We start from the raw sequence: 19,245 nt of genomic DNA on the forward strand, positions 1-19,245 counted from the left end.
CCAATGGCTTAACATGGCAAAGAGGTTTTTTTCTTTTCTCTGCAAAGTCTTCACACTTCCAAAAGGCAGTATAAAAAATATTTTAAAAGTGAAAAAAAAAAGGCCATAATGTCAGAACAAAGGAAAATCATTTTAATTACTTTAGCTTAATGAAAAATTCCATTATGATTTTTCTCTTTTTTCTTCATAAATTAGTGAAATTTCAGCACTACTTAGGACGGGTTCAGGGACTGGTGCTTGGCAGTTTCTGACGTCTAGGACAATTACGGATAGAAACAATGTGAAAGGAAGAAAAGACTTTGTTTATGCTGGGAGAATTTAGCAGAGAGAGAGAGAGGCTGAAGATACTGGAAAAAGAGGCACTCAGTGGAAACCCTGGAGGATGTAAAAGGGAAAGAGGGGGGATGGTCTGAAATAGGAAAGACAGCTCTTCCTCAGAAACTGGCTGGAAAGGAGGTTAAGACAGCGCCCTTGAAGATAATTTAGTTGGGGGAAAGAGAAAAGCTAAGAGTTCGCCCTCAATGGCACTGATTTTCTCTATGACTCACAGGCAAATTCACTGCATAAAGTCAAGAGGGCATTGAACGATGAGGGCTTCAGAGACCCACTGCAGGACTTGCGGAAGGGAGCAGGGCAAGAACATAAGATGATGGCGCAGAACCGAAAGCCCAGCTGAGTTTAGGCTTTAAATAGTAATAGCATGAAGCACACAGTAGCCTAATTTTTCTAACTGTGCTCCTTCATCCTGGCTTTTAATAGAGGAGGAGTTGGAGGTGGGGATAGAGAATTGATGCTTATCAAGAGGTAGCGTGGTATGGCGCTTAAGAACATGGCTGTTGAAGCCAGCTGCCTGGGTTAAAATCCTCTCTGCCACTTACTTTCCTATTCAGTAAAATGGGGCTAATAATAGTCTTGTGGTGTTTTAATGAGGACAGTAGTTGGTTTGAGGATGACACAAATATCTGCTGTGGATTGTCCTTCCACATCCTCACTGTTGGGGGGTCAAGGGATCTACCTTGGTTTCTTGGGCTTCTATTCATGATGGACTCTTGAAAAGGGACAAGCCCAGTTCCTCTCCTCTCCCTGCCCATTTTCTTTGTGGTGTGCCCTGCTCAGTCTCCTCATCCTTGGTCCTCATTATCCTCTCTGATTGTGGTGGGTTTTCCCCTATTCTCTTTCCAAACTATTTTCTGGCATAATCTGTAAGCCTTACAGATCAGAACTTTACTTTTGAGTCTCAAAGTCTTTTCTTCCTTTCGCATTGTTTCTTACCTATATTAGAAGTAAACTATACTAACTTTTTGTATATTTTTACTTTAATAATCCTAGCCTACACATTCACCTCCTGGCTCTCCAGAGACCTCTGGATCACTGAGAAAAGGTCACATATGGATGATGTAAAAGGTAAAAGCATAAACATACACTTCAAAAAATCTCTTTTTACTTGTTACCTCTCTTAATTCTCCTATAGGTAGATGTTCTCTTCCTTCTACATACCCAAGACTGATGCTCAGAGGATTAATAACCTGCTCAGAATTGCACAGCCAGTTGCTGCAGAGTAGCAATTCAATTCTATGCCGTGCACTTACAGTTCAATAATCCACATTCCCTCAAACAAACGGCCGAACTAGTCCAGGGTTGAGGGATAGAGGGATGGTGGCACTTAGGACAAAGAGGTGAGAGAGTTGTAGGTGTTCACGAGAGTAGCTGCTTACCGTAACCAGCAAAGGCAAGAGGGTACAGGGGTGTGTGCAGAGAGGGGGGCTGACAAACAGGGAGAAAGGGAAGGAGCAAAGGAGCTGCAAGTCACAATGCAATTGATGAACAAATGGGAGAGATGAAAGGAGAGGTGACCTGACGGAGAGTGGAATCCAAAGTTGACTATTTTAAGGGTATTGGTCCACTTCTGGATGATGACAAGCTCTAGAGTGTAGCCACTGGACTAAGCTGATGAAGAGAAGTTAAAGCTAGTGGTGTGGACGTTACGGATTGTTTCAGTTGTTTGAGTGAATGTTGAAATTAATAGATCTGTTGCTGAAGTCCTTTATAAATGTTTGAGAGTGATCTTGAAAAGTAGGCAGGGACCAAGGCAGCAGAGGGGCCCACAGATGGTCCAAGGGTGGGGCCTCCCACAAAGAGGAGAGTTTTGGAGGCAGGAAGAATCAGTGTTTTTTGTTGTTGTTGTTGTTGTTTTCTGAGGCGGAGTCTCCCTGTATTGCCCAGGCTGGAGTGCCGTGCAGTGGTGCAATCTCGGCTTACTGCAACCTCCTCCTCCCGGGTTCAAGAGTTTTTCCTGCCTCACCCTCCCGAGTAGCTGGGACTACAGGCGCGCGCTAGTAGTCCAATGCCCAGCTAGTTTTTTTGTATATATATACATTTTTTAGTAGAGACAGGGTTTCATCATATTGGCCAGGCTGGTCTGGAACCATGCCCAGCTAGTTTTTTTTGTATATATATATATATTTTTAGTAGAGATGGGGTTTCACCATATTGGCCAGGCTGGTTTGGAACCATACCCAGCTAGTTTTTTCATATATATATATATATATATATATATATATATATATATATATATATATATATATTTTAGTAGAGACGGGGTTTCACCATATTGGCCAGGCTGGTCTTGAACTCCTGACCTCGTGATCCGCCCACCTCGGCCTCCCAAAGTGCTGGGATTACAAGCATGAGCCACTGTGCCCAGCTGAATCAGTGTTTTTGTTTGTTTTTTTAATTTGAATTTTTTTTTTTTTTTTTGAGACGGAGTCTCGCTCTGTCGCCCAGGCTGGAGTGCAGTGGCGCAATCTCGGCTCACTGCAAGCTCCACCTTCTGGGTTCACACCATTCTCCTGCCTCAGCCTCCCAAGTAGCTGGGACTACAGGCGCCCACCACCACGCCCGGCTGATTTTTTGTATTTTTAGTAGAGACGGGTTTTCACCGTGTTAGCCAGGATGGTCTTGATCTCCTGACCTCGTGATCCGCCTGCCTCGGCCTCCCAAAGTGCTGGGATTACAGGCGTGAGCCACCGCGCCCGGCCCGAATCAGTGTTTTTAACTGTAGTACTTGGCAGTTCTCACATGCAACTTCATTTGGTCCTCCCAGTAATCCAGAGAGATGCACACAGGACAGGAAATATACTTTCTCCAAGAAAGCCAGCTGTTAAGTAGCAGCATTTGGACTCAGTTCAACTCTCCTGGCTGTAGTTTGTTGTGAGAGCCTTATTCCTCTACATACTATTCACAGTAGGAAATCAATCCCTTAGAAAGAAAACTTCTTTATAGATTCTTTCTACACAGAAAAGGAAGATTTCTCTATGTTTTCTTCATTCCAGACTGCTAAAAAACTAGGCTGTAATGGTGGGGAAGAGCTATCGGGCTGACAGGAACTGGCTCAGGGCAAGGTCTTGTGGTACCACCTAGTGTCCATGATTGGGTTTATCCACAAAGCTTTGACTAAATTATATGAAAAATAATGTAAGGAAATTGCAAGTAGCTGATTAATTTTGCAGGAGAATAGCTATTAAAACACCTAACAGTTTTCTCTCTCTACCAGGAAGATTTCTTATTCTGGCCTCTTGACTACCCCAAGGACCAGACCAATTCAGTAAGTTACTTTGTTGGATAAAACAGAAATTATGACCTAGTGAAGTCTAAGGTTACTTAAAATTAACATGTTCCATGAGGTCTTAGATCATTCTGTACAGTGGAAATAACACTAGGCTTGGTGCTCTGACCAGTTCAGGTCTTAACTCAGTGGGATGGTGTATGGAAAGTGCTTCATAAACTATAAAGTGCTAAGCAAGTGTTAGATATAGTGATAATTTCACAAGCACTGTTCTGGACCTTTGACACACCTCCCTTCTAATCCTCATATTTATAAGACAGCAGGTACTATCCAGATTTTGCATCAAAGAAACTGAGGCTCAGAAATGTTAAATAACTTGGCTAAGGTTACATAGCTATTTTTTTCTCTGCCATACTATATGGTCATTATAATACTGACATAAGGAATTAATATTAAATCATGTAACAAAAATTTATTAAGGAGCAGTGTATACTATACACTGGGTTAAGAATAAGGTATATACAGATCAATAAATATTATGGACTGAATGTTTGTGCCCCTCCCCCACCATTCATATGTTGAAGCTCTAACCCCCAATGTGACTGTATTTGGAGATTAGGCCTCTAAGGAAAAGCAGTTAAGGTTAAATGAGATCATAAGGGTAGGACACTAATCCAGTGGGATTACAGTCAGCTCTCTGTATCTGCCGGTTCTACATCTGTGGATTCAACCAACTGAAGATTTTTTTTTAATTCAGAAAAAAATAATTAAAAAAATACAATAAAAAGAAATACAAATAAAAAGCTTAACAACTATTTACATAACATTTACACTACATTAGGTATTATAAGTAATCTAGAGATGATTTAAACTATATGGGAGGATATGCATAGGTTATATGCAAATGCTACACCACTTTATATGAGGAACTGAACATCCTTAGATTTTGGTATTCATGAGGGGTCCTGGAATCAATCCCCCATGGATACTGAGGGACAACTGTATGTCCTTATAAGAAGAAAAGCTGGCCAAGCACAGTGGTTCATGCCTGTAATCCTAGTGCTTTGAGAGGCCAAGACAGTAGGATTTGCTTGAGGCTAGTAGTCTGAGACCAGCCTGGGCAACACAGTGAGACTCTGTCACTACAAGAAATTAAAAAGAAAATTAGCTGGGCATGGTAGCATGTGCCTGTAGTCCTAACTACTCAGGAGGCTAAGCCAAGAGGATCGTCTGAGCCCTGGACTTTAAGGCTGTAGTAAACTATGCCACCGCACTCCAGCCTGGGTAGCAGAACAAGACACTTAAGAAAAAAAAAAAAAAAAAAAAGGAAGAACAAAGCTGAACAAAGCTGGAGGCATCACATTGCTTGATTTCAAAATATGCTACAGAATGACAGTAATCAAAATCAGCATGCTACTGGCATGAAAACAGACACATAGACCAGTGAAACAGAAGAGAGAACCCAGATATAAATGCATACATTTACAGTCAACTCATTTTTGGTACAGGTGCTAAGAATGTACAATTGGGAAAGGAGTGTCTCTTCAATAAATGGTAATGGGAAAACGGAATAACCATATGCAGAAGAATAAAACTAGATCCCTCTTACCACATACAGAAATAAAATCAAAATAGAGTAAAGACTTACATCTAAGACCTGAAACTATGAAAACTACTAGAAGAAAAAAATGGGGAAATGCTCCAGGACATTGGTCTGGACAAAGATTTTTTTGTGTAAGACCTCAAAAGCACAGGCAACCAAAGCAAAAACAGAATGGGATTACATAAAACTAAAAAGCTTCTGCACGGCAAAGGAAACAATCAACAAAGTGAAGAGTTCGAGACCAGCCTGGGCAACACAAGGAGACCTCGTCTCTACAAAACATAAAAAATTAGCTGGGCGTGGTGGTGCGTGCCTGTGTTCCCAGCTACTCTGGAGGCTGAGGGAGGAAAATCACTTGAGGCCAGGAGTTCAAGACCAGCAGCCTGGGTAACATAAATGAGACCCTGTCAAAAGAAAGAAAGAAAGAGAGAATGAGAGACAGAGAGACAGACAGAAAAAAAGAAAGAAAGAAAAAAGAAAGAAAGTGATATATATACACAATAGAATGTTATTCAGCCACAAAAAAGAATGAAATCCTGTCATTTGCAGCAACATGAAAAAAAACTGGAGGTCATTATGCTAACTGAAATAAGTCAAGCACAGAAAGCCACACATTTCATGTTCTCAATCATATGTGGGAGACCAAAAAAAGTGGATCTCATGAGAGTAGACTGGTGATTACTAGAGGTTGAGAAGAGTAGGGAGGAGGAGGGATGAAGAAATGTTGATTAATGGGTAAAAATATATAGTTTGATGGAAGAAATAAGACATAGTGTTTGATAGATCAGTAGTTACAATAATCTATATTGTACAGTCCAAAATAGCTAAAAGAGAATTTGAATGTTTCTAGCATTAAAAAAGACAAATATTTAAGGTGATGGACATCCCAATTACACTAAGTTGATCTTTACTATATGAATGTATTATCACATGTCCCCCAAAATATGTACATTATATATAAAATAAAATAAAATTTTCTATTAGAAACTTAGTTTTAAAGGATATAATTTCCATTGTATTATAGATATTTTAAAATAATCATGACTTATTTCCGATAGAATCTAACACATTAGAAATTCATTATCATTCATAAAAAACTATAATTTTACATCATTCCTTTTTCTTTTTTTTTCTCATTAAACTTTTTTAATGGGTCTCAAAATTCTGTGACAAATTTTTGGTCAAGTTGTTTCCATTAAAAAGTACTGATTTTAAAAACTAATAACTTAAAACTGCCACATGCAAAAAAGAAAACCAAAGTGGTCCACAAAACATTCTCCTTTCCTTCTGAAGGTTTTACGATGCATTGTTATCATTGACCAGTCTTTTACTACTAAACTTAAATGGCCAATTGAAACAAACAGTTCTGAGACCGTTCTATCACCACTGATTAAGAGTGGGGTGGCAGGTATTAGGGATAATATTCATTTAGCCTTCTGAGCTTTCTGGGCAGAGTTGGTGACCTTGCCAGCTCCAGCAGCCTTCTTGTCCACTGCTTTGATGACACCCACTGCAACTGTGTGTCTCATATCACGAACAGCAAAGCGACCCAAAGGTGGATAGTCTGAGAAGCTCTCAACACACATGGGCTTGCCAGGAACCATATCAACAATGGCAGCATCACCAGACTTCAAGAATTTAGGGCCATCTTCCAGCTTTTTACCAGAACGGCGATCAATCTTTTCCTTCAGCTCAGCAAACTTGCATGCAATATGAGCCGTGTGGCAATCCAATACAGGGGCATAGCCAGCGCTTATTCGGCCTGGATGGTTCAGGATAATCACCTGAGCAGTGAAGCCAGCTGCTTCCATTGGTGGGTCATTTTTGCTGTCACCAGCAACGTTGCCACGACGAACATCCTTGACAGACACATTCTTGACATTGAAGCCCACATTGTCCCCAGGAAGAGCTTCACCCAAAGCTTCATGGTGCATTTTGACAGATTTTTCTTCTGTTGTAACATTGACTGGAGCAAAGGTGACCACCATACCGGGTTTGAGAACACCAGTCTCCACTTGGCCAACAGGAACACTACCAATACCACCAATTTTGTAGACATCCTGGAGAGGCAGGCGCAAGGGCTTGTCAGTTGGACGAGTTGGTGGTAGGATGCAGTCCAGAGCCTCAAGCAGCATGGTTCCACTGGCATTGCCATCCTTACGGGTGACTTTCCATCCCTTGAACCAAGGCATGTTAGCACTTGGCTCCAGCATGTTGTTACCATTCCAACCAGAAATTGGCACAAATGCTACTGTGTCGGGGTTGTAGCCAATTTTCTTAATGTAAGTGCTGACTTCCTTAACAATTTCCTCATATCTCTTCTGGCTGTAGGGTGGCTCAGTGGAATCCATTTTGTTAACACCAACAATTAGTTGTTTCACACCCAGTGTGTAAGCCAGAAGGGCATGCTCTCAGGTCTGCCCATTCTTAGAGATACCAGCTTCAAATTCACCAACACCAGCAGCAACAATCAGGACAGCACAGTCAGCCTGAGATGTCCCTGTAACCATGTTTTTGATGAAGTCTCTGTGTCCTGGAGCATCAATGATAGTCACATAGTACTTGCTGGTCTCAAATTTCCACAAGGAGATATCAATGGTGATACCATGTTCACGCTCAGCTTTCAGTTTATCCAAGACCCAGGCATACTTGAAGGAGCCCTTTCCCATCTCAGCAGCCTCCTTCTCAAATTTTTCAATGGTTCTTTTGTCGATGCTACTGCATTTATAGATCAGATGGCCAGTAGTGGTGGACTTGCCTGAATCTACGTGTCCAATGACGACAATGTTGATATGAGTCTTTTCCTTTCCCATTTTGGCTTTTAGGGGTAGTTTTCATGACACCTGTGTTCTGGTGGCAAACCCGTTGCGAAAAAGCCATCATTCCTTTTTCTTATTGAATTTCCTTTCTGTTTCCCATTCGCAGAATTCTACTTAATGCCATATATTTTTATGTTTGAAGGTCTTTTATTACTTAAATTTACTTGAAAGTTTCATTGTAACAGCCATAAAAATCTGATCAAAACAGCATATTTAATTGTTGGCAATTGTTACATATACTTAGTAAAATTTGATTATAAACATCTCTTTCAAAATCTATTGATGAAAGCTGGGCATGGTTGCTCATGCCTGCCATCCCAGCACTTTGGGAAGCCAAGGCAGGGGAATTACTTGAAACCAGGAATTCAAGACCAGCTTGGACAACATGGTGAGACTCTGTCTTTATAAAAAAAATTAGCTGGGTGTGGTAGCATGTGCCTGTAGCCTCAGCTACTCAGGAGGCTGAGGCGGGAGGATTGCTTGAGCCCAGGAGTTTGAGGCTGCAGTGAGCTATGACTGCACCACTGTACTCCAGATCTATTGATGAATACGATTTACTGTTAGAAAGACATAGGATTTAATTTCAATTCTATTCCTATTTTTGGATTTTATAAACACTATGAAACACTGTCCTTATAAATAGGTGGAAATAGTTTTGTTATCACAAAATCAAATCCTTGAGCTTCTGAATTGCATGGCAAAAATATCATAGTAATCTCATGAAATATTATTTTTAATCATCAGCTAATAACTTTAGGCTGTCCCTCAAATTTGTTCAAAGCAAGGAATTAGAAATCACCTGAATTTCAAAGGAATGATTATCTAATTATTAAGAGTAGATCTCCTTTTCCATTTCTGGGATGTACAGTAAGGCAGCCATCCCACTTTAAATCTTCATTCTAAGGTGAACATTAGGTAAGGCAGAGAGCTTTGCCATGAGTCTGTCACCTTGATGACATAAGATGCCACCAATACTTTTTACCAATACTCTCTGCTTTGTTCTTCCAAGACTCCCTCAGGAGCAAGTCATCTTTTAGGGAAACTAAAAGCTTAAAAGTTGAGTCTCAGAGAAGTTAAATACTTGCCCAAGGTCACATAGCTAGTTTTCTGTTTGCTACACTGCATCACCCTTACTAACCCACTCTATGATACATCTGAGTTAACATACTGGCAAAAATACTCCACTTAAATATCAAAATACCCACTCTTAAGGGAAGAAAAGGAAAGACATGAAAGAAAGAAACCAAATGCAAGTTTCCGGTGCCTTATTGTAGGCTTCTCTGAAAGAAGTATTTAAGTTGTCCATCTGATTTGAAGCTCTAGAACACCACCATGCAATAGAAATATAATGTGAGCTGCATCATACGTAACTTAAGATTTTCTAGTAGCCATATTAAAAAAGCTAAAAGCAACAGTTGAAATTAGTATCTTATATAATGCAGTATTTCCAAAATTTTGCCAACATCTAATCAATATTTTAAAATTATAGGCTGGGTGTGGTGGTTCATGCCTGTAATCCCAGTACTTTGTGAGGCCGAGGCAGGAGGATCGCTTGAGCCCAGGAGTTTGAGACCATCCTGGACAACATAGTGAAACCCTCTCTCTACAAATATAAAAAATTAGCTGGGCATGGTGCTGTGCACCTGTAGTCCCAGCTACTTGGGAGGCTGAGATGGGAGGATCACTTAAGTCTGGGAGGTCGAGACTGCAGTGAGCTATGATCATTCCATTGCACTCCAGCTTGGGCAACAGAGTGAGACCCTGTCTCAAAAAAAATTATGTGATTATTTTACGTTCTTTTTAGGGGGTGTACTAAGTCCTTAAAATCCTGTGTTTTTCACAAACAGCAAATCTTAATTCTGACCAGCTACATTTCAAGTGCTCAGGAGGCACTCTTGCCTACTGGCTACTGTATTGGACAATGTAGCTCTTGAGGCACACACTGTAGAAAGGTTTGGTATGGCTGAGAACCTTTTATTTTTGTTATTTCGTTAAGCAGGGATATGGTAAACATGAAGGAAGTGGTTAGAAGGGAGCACAGGCCTATTTACGCCCTCACGCACCTGTAAAGAGTATCTTCTACTCCAGGGCCTTTGCTGCACAGCTGTATAAAATTGGTGTTGCTGCACCTCAGGAGATACAGGTGCCTCAGTTTGAAGACCACTATTTTAAGATGGATTCTGGCTGCCAAGGTCTATAGGAATGATGCAATAGTGATGAAATTCTATACATTCTTATTCCTAAGTTCTGGACCAAGACAAAAGAAAAATGTGTGAGACAAAATATTAGCAGAAGATCCAGAAAGCCCTTGTGACTTTGCCAGTAATATCCTGGTATGATTTTTAAAGATAAGGTTGACAGCCTACCTTCTCACAAGTAGAGTTTTTGGTAATAGTAGGTATATTAGTTATGGTTCTCTAAAGAGACAAAACTAATAGGATTGATGTATATATAAAGGGGAGTTTATTAAGGAGTATTGACCCACATGATCACAAGGTGACGTCCCACAATAGGCTGTCTGCAAGCTGAGGAGCAAGGAAGCCAGTCTGAGTCCCAAAGCTGAAGAACTTGGAGTCCAATGTTTGAGGGCAGGAAGCATCCAGCACAGGAGAAAGATGTAGGTCAGAAGACTAAACCAGTCTAGTCTTTTCACGTTCTTCTGCCTGCTTTTATTTTAGCTTTTTTTCATGTTCTTCTGCCTGCTTTTATTCTAGCTTTTTTTATTCTAGCCACCTAGATTTGAGGGTGGCTCTGCCTTTCCCAGTCCACTGACTCAAATGTTAATCTCCTTTGGCAACAAACACCCTCACAGACACACCCAGGAACAATACTTTGCATCCTTCAATCCAATCAAGTTAACACTAAATATTAACCATCACAGTAGGGTGATGCTTTTCCTTGTGACTACCATGGAGACAAGGTCAGGCTGTGAGAGAATCATCAACCTAACATCAGACTACTTGAGGAGGTGAAGGTTTCCTGTAAGTGACAAAGGGTCTCTTCCTTACCTTTATTTTCTTAGGAAACATCTATGATTTGTCCCTCTAGCTCTTTTTAAGTTCCACTATGTGACATGAATGATGGGCTTCCTTTCCAAAGAAACCCATATGCTTGTCCTAAAAGGTAAGTGTAGGGAATTACTCTGTAGGGAATTACCTGGCCCTAGCAGACCAAGATACCAAGACTAGATGGCTTAAATAACAGATATTTTCTCACAGTACCGGAGGCTGGAAAGTAAGATTGAGGTGCCAGCTGATTCAGTTTCTGGTAATGGCTTTCTTCCTGGTTTTCAGATGGCTGTCTTCTTGCTGTGTCCTCACACAGTGAGCTCTGGTGTCTCTTCTTCTTACAAGGACACCAGCCCCTTCATATTAGGGCCCAACCCTTTTGACCTCATTTAATCTTTATTTTGACCTCATTTAACCTTTAATCCTTGTAGGCCCTATCTCCAAATATAGTCACATTGGGGGTTAGGACTTCAACATATGAATTTTGGGGAGACACAATTCAGTAATTCAATCTATAGCAGAAACTAAGCTACCAAGAGTATGGAATTCCATTTCAGAAGCTCTCCAAAAAAATTAAGATTATCATCTGCCTGGATGATTCTTAAGGGTGAAATTCTGTTTAGCTAGAGGCAAATGACTGATTTAATATTTTCCAGAACTCCAAGTCTGTGAATTATAATGGCATCATTCTCTCTCCTCCTTATATATAAAATGGTTTCATTTTCATGATAAAATAAATTTCATTATGACCCATACTTCTCCCAATAAAAACTCCTGGGGAAAGTTTTGGGGGTTTCCAGGTAAACTAATTTTACAGCAAGATATTTTTTCTATTGAGCGATTTCCTCTATTTTTTCTCTATAAAGTTATTTCCTTTAGCTTCAAAACTACAAAAGCATAGTAGGATTTTTTTCCCCCTCTAATTCTGTTTTTTAAAAAGGGGCATTCAATTAAAACACAGATGACGGGTTGACAGGTGCAGGAAACCACCATGGCACATGTATACCTATGTAACAAACCTGCATGCTCTGCACATGTATCCCAGAACTTAAAGTAAAATGAAAAAAATAAAAAATACAGAAATGGGCATTCAATAATCAAGAGGCATTTTGAATGAGTCTTTAAAATTAATACTTGAGTATTCCTAGAGTAGTTAATTTCTAAGTGAAACTGACAATAGTTTCTTCCAAAGCTTGGTTACAGTCCATGAACCTATAAAACTAGAATAAACTAAAAAGTACCTTTCCTGTACTTTAGAGATTGATGTACAGAATACACTTCAAATCTAATTTTTATTGCTGTGGCACTGGGAAATTCCAGAGAGTATAAAAATATAGGGTATTTTAACCTGACTGTAAATTATGAGTTTATGGTATTGAAAAGGGGGAATATGCATCCAACTTGTGTTAAGCTCCTTAAAGAAAATTTTTAAAAATAAGAACACTGTAATGGCTTAGCATTGTTCTTTGGGAACAGTTATTACAAGTAAGGACTACAGCATTCAGTGAAAAGGAATGTGGAATCTTTCACATATTAAATATTCTAGGCATGGCCACTGAAGCAGATATATAAATTCAAGGTGATTGATTGAAAATGTAAGTTACCAAATATTTGCAAATTACAATACCGTATTTATCTAATGTTTGATTCTAAGAAGAAACTGAAAACTGACGCATTGTCTGTAAGTGATTACATAGACTTTTACTTAAGCTTATGGGTTTTTATGTTATTTATTTATCTTGACATAAGCATAGGCTGTTATATCACAGTTCATGGGCTTTATTCTCATGACTGTCTCTAAGAAACCCTAGTGTTTGGCCGGGCGTGGCGGCTCATGCTTGTAATCTCAACACTTTGGGAGGCCGTAGCGGACAGATCACTTGAGGTCAGGAGTTGGAGACAAGCCTGACCAACATGGTGAAACCCTGTCTCTACTAAAAATACAAAAAAAAAAAAAAAAAAAAATTAGTTGGGCGTGGTGTCGGGCGCCTGTAGTCCCAGCTACTTGGGAGGCTGAGGCAGGAGAATTGCTTGAACCGGGGAGGCAGAGGTTGCAGTGAGCTGAGATCAAGCCACCGCACTCCGGCCTGGGAGACAGAGTGAGACGCTATTTCAAAAAAGAAAAAAGAAAAAAGGAAAAAAAAAGAAACCCTAGTCTTTGACTTATTTATTTAATACACATATACATCCCTCTAAGCATTTTGTTCTGTAATATCAGTAAAAATTAGCATATCCCAAATATGAATATATTAAAAACTCACGCTGCATCTCTGTATTTATTATGTACACCAGAAACATACACACAATAGAAATTTTAAAAGATAAAGACAGAATGATTTAACATTTAATTTTTAATTTTTTTTTTTTGAGACGGAGTGTCACTCTGTTGCTCAGGTTGGAGTACAGTGGAGCAATCTCGGCTCACTGCAACCTCCACCTCCCAGGTTCATGCGATTCACCTGCCTCAGCCTCTCGAGTAGCTGGGATTACAGGTGATCACGACAATGCCCAGCTAGTTTTTGTATTTTCAGTAGCGACAGGGTTTTACCATGTTGCCCAGGCTGGTTTCAAACTCCTGACCTCAAGTGATCCACCTGCCTTGGCCTCCCAAAGTGCTGGGATTACAGGCATGAGCCACCATGCATGGACAACACTGAATTTTTTAAATTAAAGTACAAAGTTAGAACAATGACTGGATATTCTTATTTTGGAAGGTCTTGGTTTAACACTTTATGATATGATGGTTTGAGTTTATTTATTTATTTATTTGGAGACAGGGTGTCACTCTGTCGCTCAGGATGGAGTACAGTGGCACGATCTCAGCTCAGTGAAGCCTCTACCTCCGAGGTTCAAGTGATTCTGCTACCTCAGTCTCCTGAGTAGCTGGGACTACAGGTTTATGCCACCACACCGGGCTAATTTTTGTATTTTTTGGTAGAGATGGGTTTTTACCATGTTGGCTAGACTGGTCTCGCACTCCTGATCTCACGTGATCCACCCGCCTAGGCCTCCCAAAGTGCTGGGATTATAGGCGTGAGCCACCGCACCCCACCTGGGTTTTATTTTTGATTAAAAAAAATAGAGACCTTATTTTTTAGAACAGTTTTAGATTTACAGAAAAATTGAGAAGATAGTGCAGAGTTCCTGTATACTCTGCATCCAACTTCCTGTATTACTAACATCTTACGTTATTATGGTAAGTTTGTTACTTTTTTTTTTGTGTGTGTGAGACAGGGTCTCATTCTGTCACCCAGGCTGGAGTGCAGTGGTGCGATCATGGCTCACTGCTGCCTCAACCTCCCAGGCTCAAGAAGTCTTCCCACCTCAGCCTCCTGAGTAGCTGGGACCACAGGTGCACACCACCACACCTGGCTAATTTTTGTCTTTGTAGAGATAGGGTTTCACCATGTTGCCTAGGCTGATCTTGAACTCCTGGGCTCAAGCAGTCCTCCTGCCTCAGCCACCCAAAGTGCTGGGATTACACCCAAAGTGAACCACTTCATTTGTTACAATTAATGAACTAGTACTGATATATTAACTAAAGTCCATGGTTTATTCAGATTTCCTTGTTTAACCTAATGTCTTTTTTTTGTTGTTGTTACAGGATCCCACCCAGGATACCATAATTACATTTAGTTGCCATCTCTCCTCTTCGCTGTGAGTTTCTCATACATTTCTTGTTTTTGATGACCTTGACAGTTTTAAGAGTACTGGTAAAGTATTTTGTAGGATGCCCCTCTAATGGAATTGTCTAATTTTTTTTTTTTTCTAATTGGACTGGGGTTGTGGGTTTGGGGGAGGAAAACCACAGAAGTACAATGCCATTTTCATCTGATCATATGAAGGTTACATGCCATCAACATGATTTATCACTGAGCTCAGGTCACGTATTAACTTGGTGGCCTGTTTTTAAGTTTTCAGTTTCTAAGATCCAGTAGCAAACCAAAAGTTGTTCCTTAAAAGTAGTTACCCACAATGACAGAGATTTGCTCCAAAATCCTAAGGGTTTGTACTGTGATTCACCTATGGTTGCTTGCCAAAATTCTAAACAGTGTTTACTTATCTTTTGGGAGAAAGGGCCTTGCTCTGTTGCCTAAGCTGGCGTGCAGAGGCATGATCATAGCTCACTCTAACTTGAATTCCTGGGCTCAAGGGATCCCGCCTCAGCCTTGCAAGCAGTTAGGACAGACTACAACTACAGGTATGCACTACCACACCTGGCTAATTACATTTTTTTTTTTTTTGTGGAGGTGGAGCTGGTCTCAAACTCCTGGGCTAAAGTGATCCTCCCCCCTTGGCCTCCTAAAGTGCTGGGATTACAGATGTGAGCCACTGTGCGTGGCCTCTCAATTTAAGTCGGCCATTGACACTTTAAGTACCATCAGATCTGCTGGATCATATGGCCCAAATGGCAGAGCAACTTGCCCAATAGCCTGGACCTGTTGTAGAGCCTTCTCTTCTCCTACTAGGTATTGTGGTGTGTGTGTGTGTTTTTTTTTTTTTTGGTTGTATAAGGGGCCAAATGCAACAACTTATTCTTCAGCTTACAAGTGATATCTTGACATGTCCTATACTGGTCTCCTAGGAATTTCATGAGGTGGAGGGCCCCAGATGTTTTGTGACACTTATTTCCTGTCTTCAGACATGTAAATATTTTACCAATATGTCTAGAGTAATTGCTACTTCCTGCTCACCATGAGTAATCGGCATAATATCATCAATGTAATGGACCAGTACGAAGTTCTTTGGAAGGGGAAGACTAAATTATGACATAGGGCTAAAAGGTTGATATAGCCCTGTAGTGGGACAGGAAGTTGTATAGTGGTCTTGCCAGTTGAAGGTAAATTCCTTCTGATGGTATTTTCTAATAGGTATAGAGGGAAAAAGCATGTGCCTGATTAACAGCTGCATACCAAGTACTAGGAGATGTGTTGATTTTCTCAAGTAATGAAGCATCTAAATGGCAGTGCAACTGGAGTCACCACGTAATTAGGTTTATAAGAATCTATTGTCATTTTCCAAGATCTATTTCTGTTTTGCACATGCCAAATAGGCGAGGGGAAAAGAAATGTAGTGGTTATCACCACCTCTGCAACTTTCAAGTCTTTGACAGTGGCACTTATCTTTACTATCTCTCCAAGAATGTGGCATTGCTTTTAGTTTGCTATTCTCATAGGTATAAGCAGTTCTAGTGGCTTCCACTTGGCCCTTCCCGTTACAAGTCTTTACAGGTCAGGGAACCAACATGGGGATTCTTCCAGCTGTTGAGCCTATCTCTGTTTGTTTGTTTTTGAGACAGAGTCTTGCTCTGTCGCCCAGGCTGGAGCGCAATGGTGAGATCTCGGCTCACCGCAACCTCTGCCTCCCAGGTTCAAACGATTTTCCTGCCTCAGCCTCCCGAGTAGCTGGGATTACAGGTGTCTGCCACCACGCCCAGCTATTTGTTGTTGTTGTTGTTGTTGTATTTTTAGTAGAAACGGGGTTTCACCATGTTGGCCAGGCTGGTCTTGAACTACTGACCTTGTGATCTGCCCTCCTCGGCCTCCCAAAGTGCTGGTAATACAGGTATGAGCCACCGTGCCCGGCCAAGTATGTACCTTTTAATTATGCATTCTGGAACTGGGGAAATAGAAGCACAGGATGGGTCCAGGGACTCAACGGGTCTAATGAGAGATGAACCTGAGCTGAAACTCCATTGATCACTCGACCTCCATTAAGCCTCTACTCTGACTGGTAGGCCGAGTAAAGCTTTTGGTTTCCCCAGATTAGTATCAGGTCAGAGCCACTGTGTAGTAATCCCTGACAAATCTGATTATTTCTCTTCCCCCAATGCACAGTTACCCTGGTAGATGGCTATTGGTCTCTTCGGGGGAAATAACAATCTACATTTCTGGCAATGTAGCAGAGTCCTTCCTCAAGAGGATCCAGCCTCTCCTTCATTCAGAGTTCTGAGAGTGTAAACCGGCTCAAGTCTGGGAATTGATTGAGAGATTGTGACTGTTTTGGTGATGCAAGTTAGGATATGTTTCCTAAAGACACAACGAATAACTAGCCAACAGCACATATCTCCGTAAGTAAGACAATATTGTTTTAGCTCTGCTGGTAATTATAGTAATCATGCCCACCTACTTTTTGGCAATTAAGTGCCACCCTGGGGGGACACTTAGGAATCCTAGTTTGATGGTAGCAGTTTCCACTGTAAGATATGTATGACTAAAGAGAAGAGCAGCCACAGATCTCTTCAAGGATGCTAGGATTCTCCTCACAAATTTACTTCTTAGTCATGGTGAAAGGTATGTCCTCTGGACCCTCCTGGGGTGGGTAAGCAGGTCTTAAATGATAAATCCACTCTAATATTCCAATCTCCCCAAGCCTGTGGATACCTTTCTCTACAGATACCTAGGCAGTTCTGTCGCTTCAACTTCATTTAGCATAGGCCCTTCTGGGTGGATGGAGGTTAAACGATCAATGGAGTTTTCACTCAGATCCTTCTCACGGTGGGCTCAGTGGGTCCCCAAACCCATCCTGTGGTTATTTTCCTAGTTTGACATGCATAATTGGAAAAGACATACTCAGCGATTAAACATAGCATTAGAGCTTTTTCTAAGCCTCTGAGATAAAACATTGAATCCAGAATCTCTGGTGGGTCCATATCAATAAATTTGGCCTGACAGAATTTATAACCTTTCCACCTTGATCCCTATATGAGTTTCCTGGGGTGGTCATGACAAAGGACCACAAACTGTGTGTCTTGAAACAACAAAATTTATTCTCTTGCAGTTTTGGGGGCTAGAAGTCTGAAATCAGGTTTTTGGCAGGGCCAAGCTTCTTCGGAAGGCACTTTGGAATAATCCTTTGCCTTTTCTTAGGTTCTGCTGGCTCCTGACATTCTGCGGCGTTTCTTGGCTTCCAGTTGCATCACTCCAATCCCTGCTTCTATCTCCAAATGGCCTTCTTCCCTCTGTGCTCATTTATCTATGTGTCCTCTTCTAAGGGCGCCAACCATTCGATTTAGGGCTCATTCTATACCAGCATGACCTCATCTTAACCAATTACATCTGCAAAAACCCTATTTCCAAGTCAGTTAATATCGTGAGGGTCTAGGTGGACGTGAATTTTGGGGGACCCTATTCAACCCTCTACAATCCCACACCTTAATAGTCTTTGTATATTCTTTTGTACACTCTGAATTTTTTAGCATGTGCATTTGTTACTTTTTCAAGTAAAATTAAAGGAGAAAACAATACCCCCGGAGTTCTGTGGCACTAAATATAAATATTCTTTCTGTCCAGTTTCTCCCTTGGAGGTCACTACTATTTAGTCTCCCTAAGCTGGTCTTCCAAGTCCTGCCCTTCTCCAAACTTTTACCAAACTGAAGACAAAGTGATTTTTCAAAATGATCTCAAGATCTGTCAATGAGGATTAAGCATAAGCGCCACAGTTAGCCTAATACGGCTTTTCATGATCTGGTCTCCACTACCACTCTTTCAGTTTCATCTTTCAATACAATCCCCTGCTCCCTACCTGTTCCGCCCTGGACTCCTCGCGGGTTTCTGAACTGCCCAGGCCATTCCATCCCGCCCTATTCCGGGGCTGCACTCTGCTTCAGCGCTGCTTCTTGCACCCACGACTGCAACTCAACCGCAGATGCTACTCCTCTACTCCATCCCAGAGATGAAGCATTTCGCCTTTGGATGCTTGAAAACGGTTAATATTTTCCCTTTTGTTTCTCTTAAATCAAAATGTTTACATGAAATACTATGATCCAAGAACACACACTGCTGCGCTTGCTTAACCGGGTCGAGTTGAACTAGTTCGTCTTCTCCGCCCCAACCCCGGTGCCGTAACTCCCAGCCCCGGAACAACTAGCCTGGCCCGCTGGGCTCGGGCGTTGGAACCGTCCCGGCGGGGGGAAGCCCGGGCAGGACGCAGCCGCGCTTCACAGCTGAGGAAAACCCGCTGCGGCGTAGGGCAACGCTCAGAAGCCGAGAGTGACACCGCGAGGCGCCGGAACGCGTCAGCATCCTTCACACCTAAGACCAGACTTCCTCCTCCTCACCCAGGACGCTCCCCGCCGCTCGTCCGGCCGTTTCCCGCTCTCACACCCTCTGCCAGTCCCCACACAGCTGACAAGGGAAGCAAGCCAGCGGCGTCCGGGGACAGAGCAAGCGCAGCAGCCACAGCGCCCGGTTCCCTCTCCAGGCCCCGGCGCCTCAGCCCGCACACGTGTATGCGCATGCGCCGCGTCCG

General features: G+C 41.6%; 2 protein-coding genes and 1 long non-coding RNA gene across 3 annotated transcripts in view; all 3 read right to left on the reverse strand.

Annotated features, from left to right (window-relative positions):
- LOC129397728 (uncharacterized) overlaps positions 1 to 19,107 on the reverse strand; it is a 51,521-nt gene extending 32,414 nt beyond the window's left edge. Inside the window, exon 1 of the long non-coding RNA XR_008625320.2 lies at positions 18,520 to 19,107. This is a non-coding gene — a long non-coding RNA (uncharacterized LOC129397728). The remainder of the gene's footprint in view (positions 1 to 18,519) is intronic.
- Positions 6,286 to 7,519, reverse strand: LOC100974473 (elongation factor 1-alpha 1-like). Its single transcript, XM_055112173.2, has one exon. The coding sequence runs from the start codon at positions 7,517 to 7,519 to the stop codon at positions 6,593 to 6,595; it is 927 nt and encodes a 308-aa protein (XP_054968148.1). The 3' UTR covers positions 6,286 to 6,592.
- LOC129397727 (elongation factor 1-alpha 1-like) lies at positions 7,580 to 7,981 on the reverse strand. Its single transcript, XM_055112174.1, has one exon. It carries the CDS (start codon positions 7,979 to 7,981, stop codon positions 7,580 to 7,582), a length of 402 nt encoding a protein of 133 aa, XP_054968149.1.
- Positions 19,108 to 19,245: the final 138 nt, after the last annotated feature.

Source organism: Pan paniscus, chromosome 4 (genome assembly GCF_029289425.2).
Source record: "Pan paniscus chromosome 4, NHGRI_mPanPan1-v2.0_pri, whole genome shotgun sequence".
Lineage (NCBI taxonomy): Eukaryota > Metazoa > Chordata > Mammalia > Primates > Hominidae > Pan > Pan paniscus.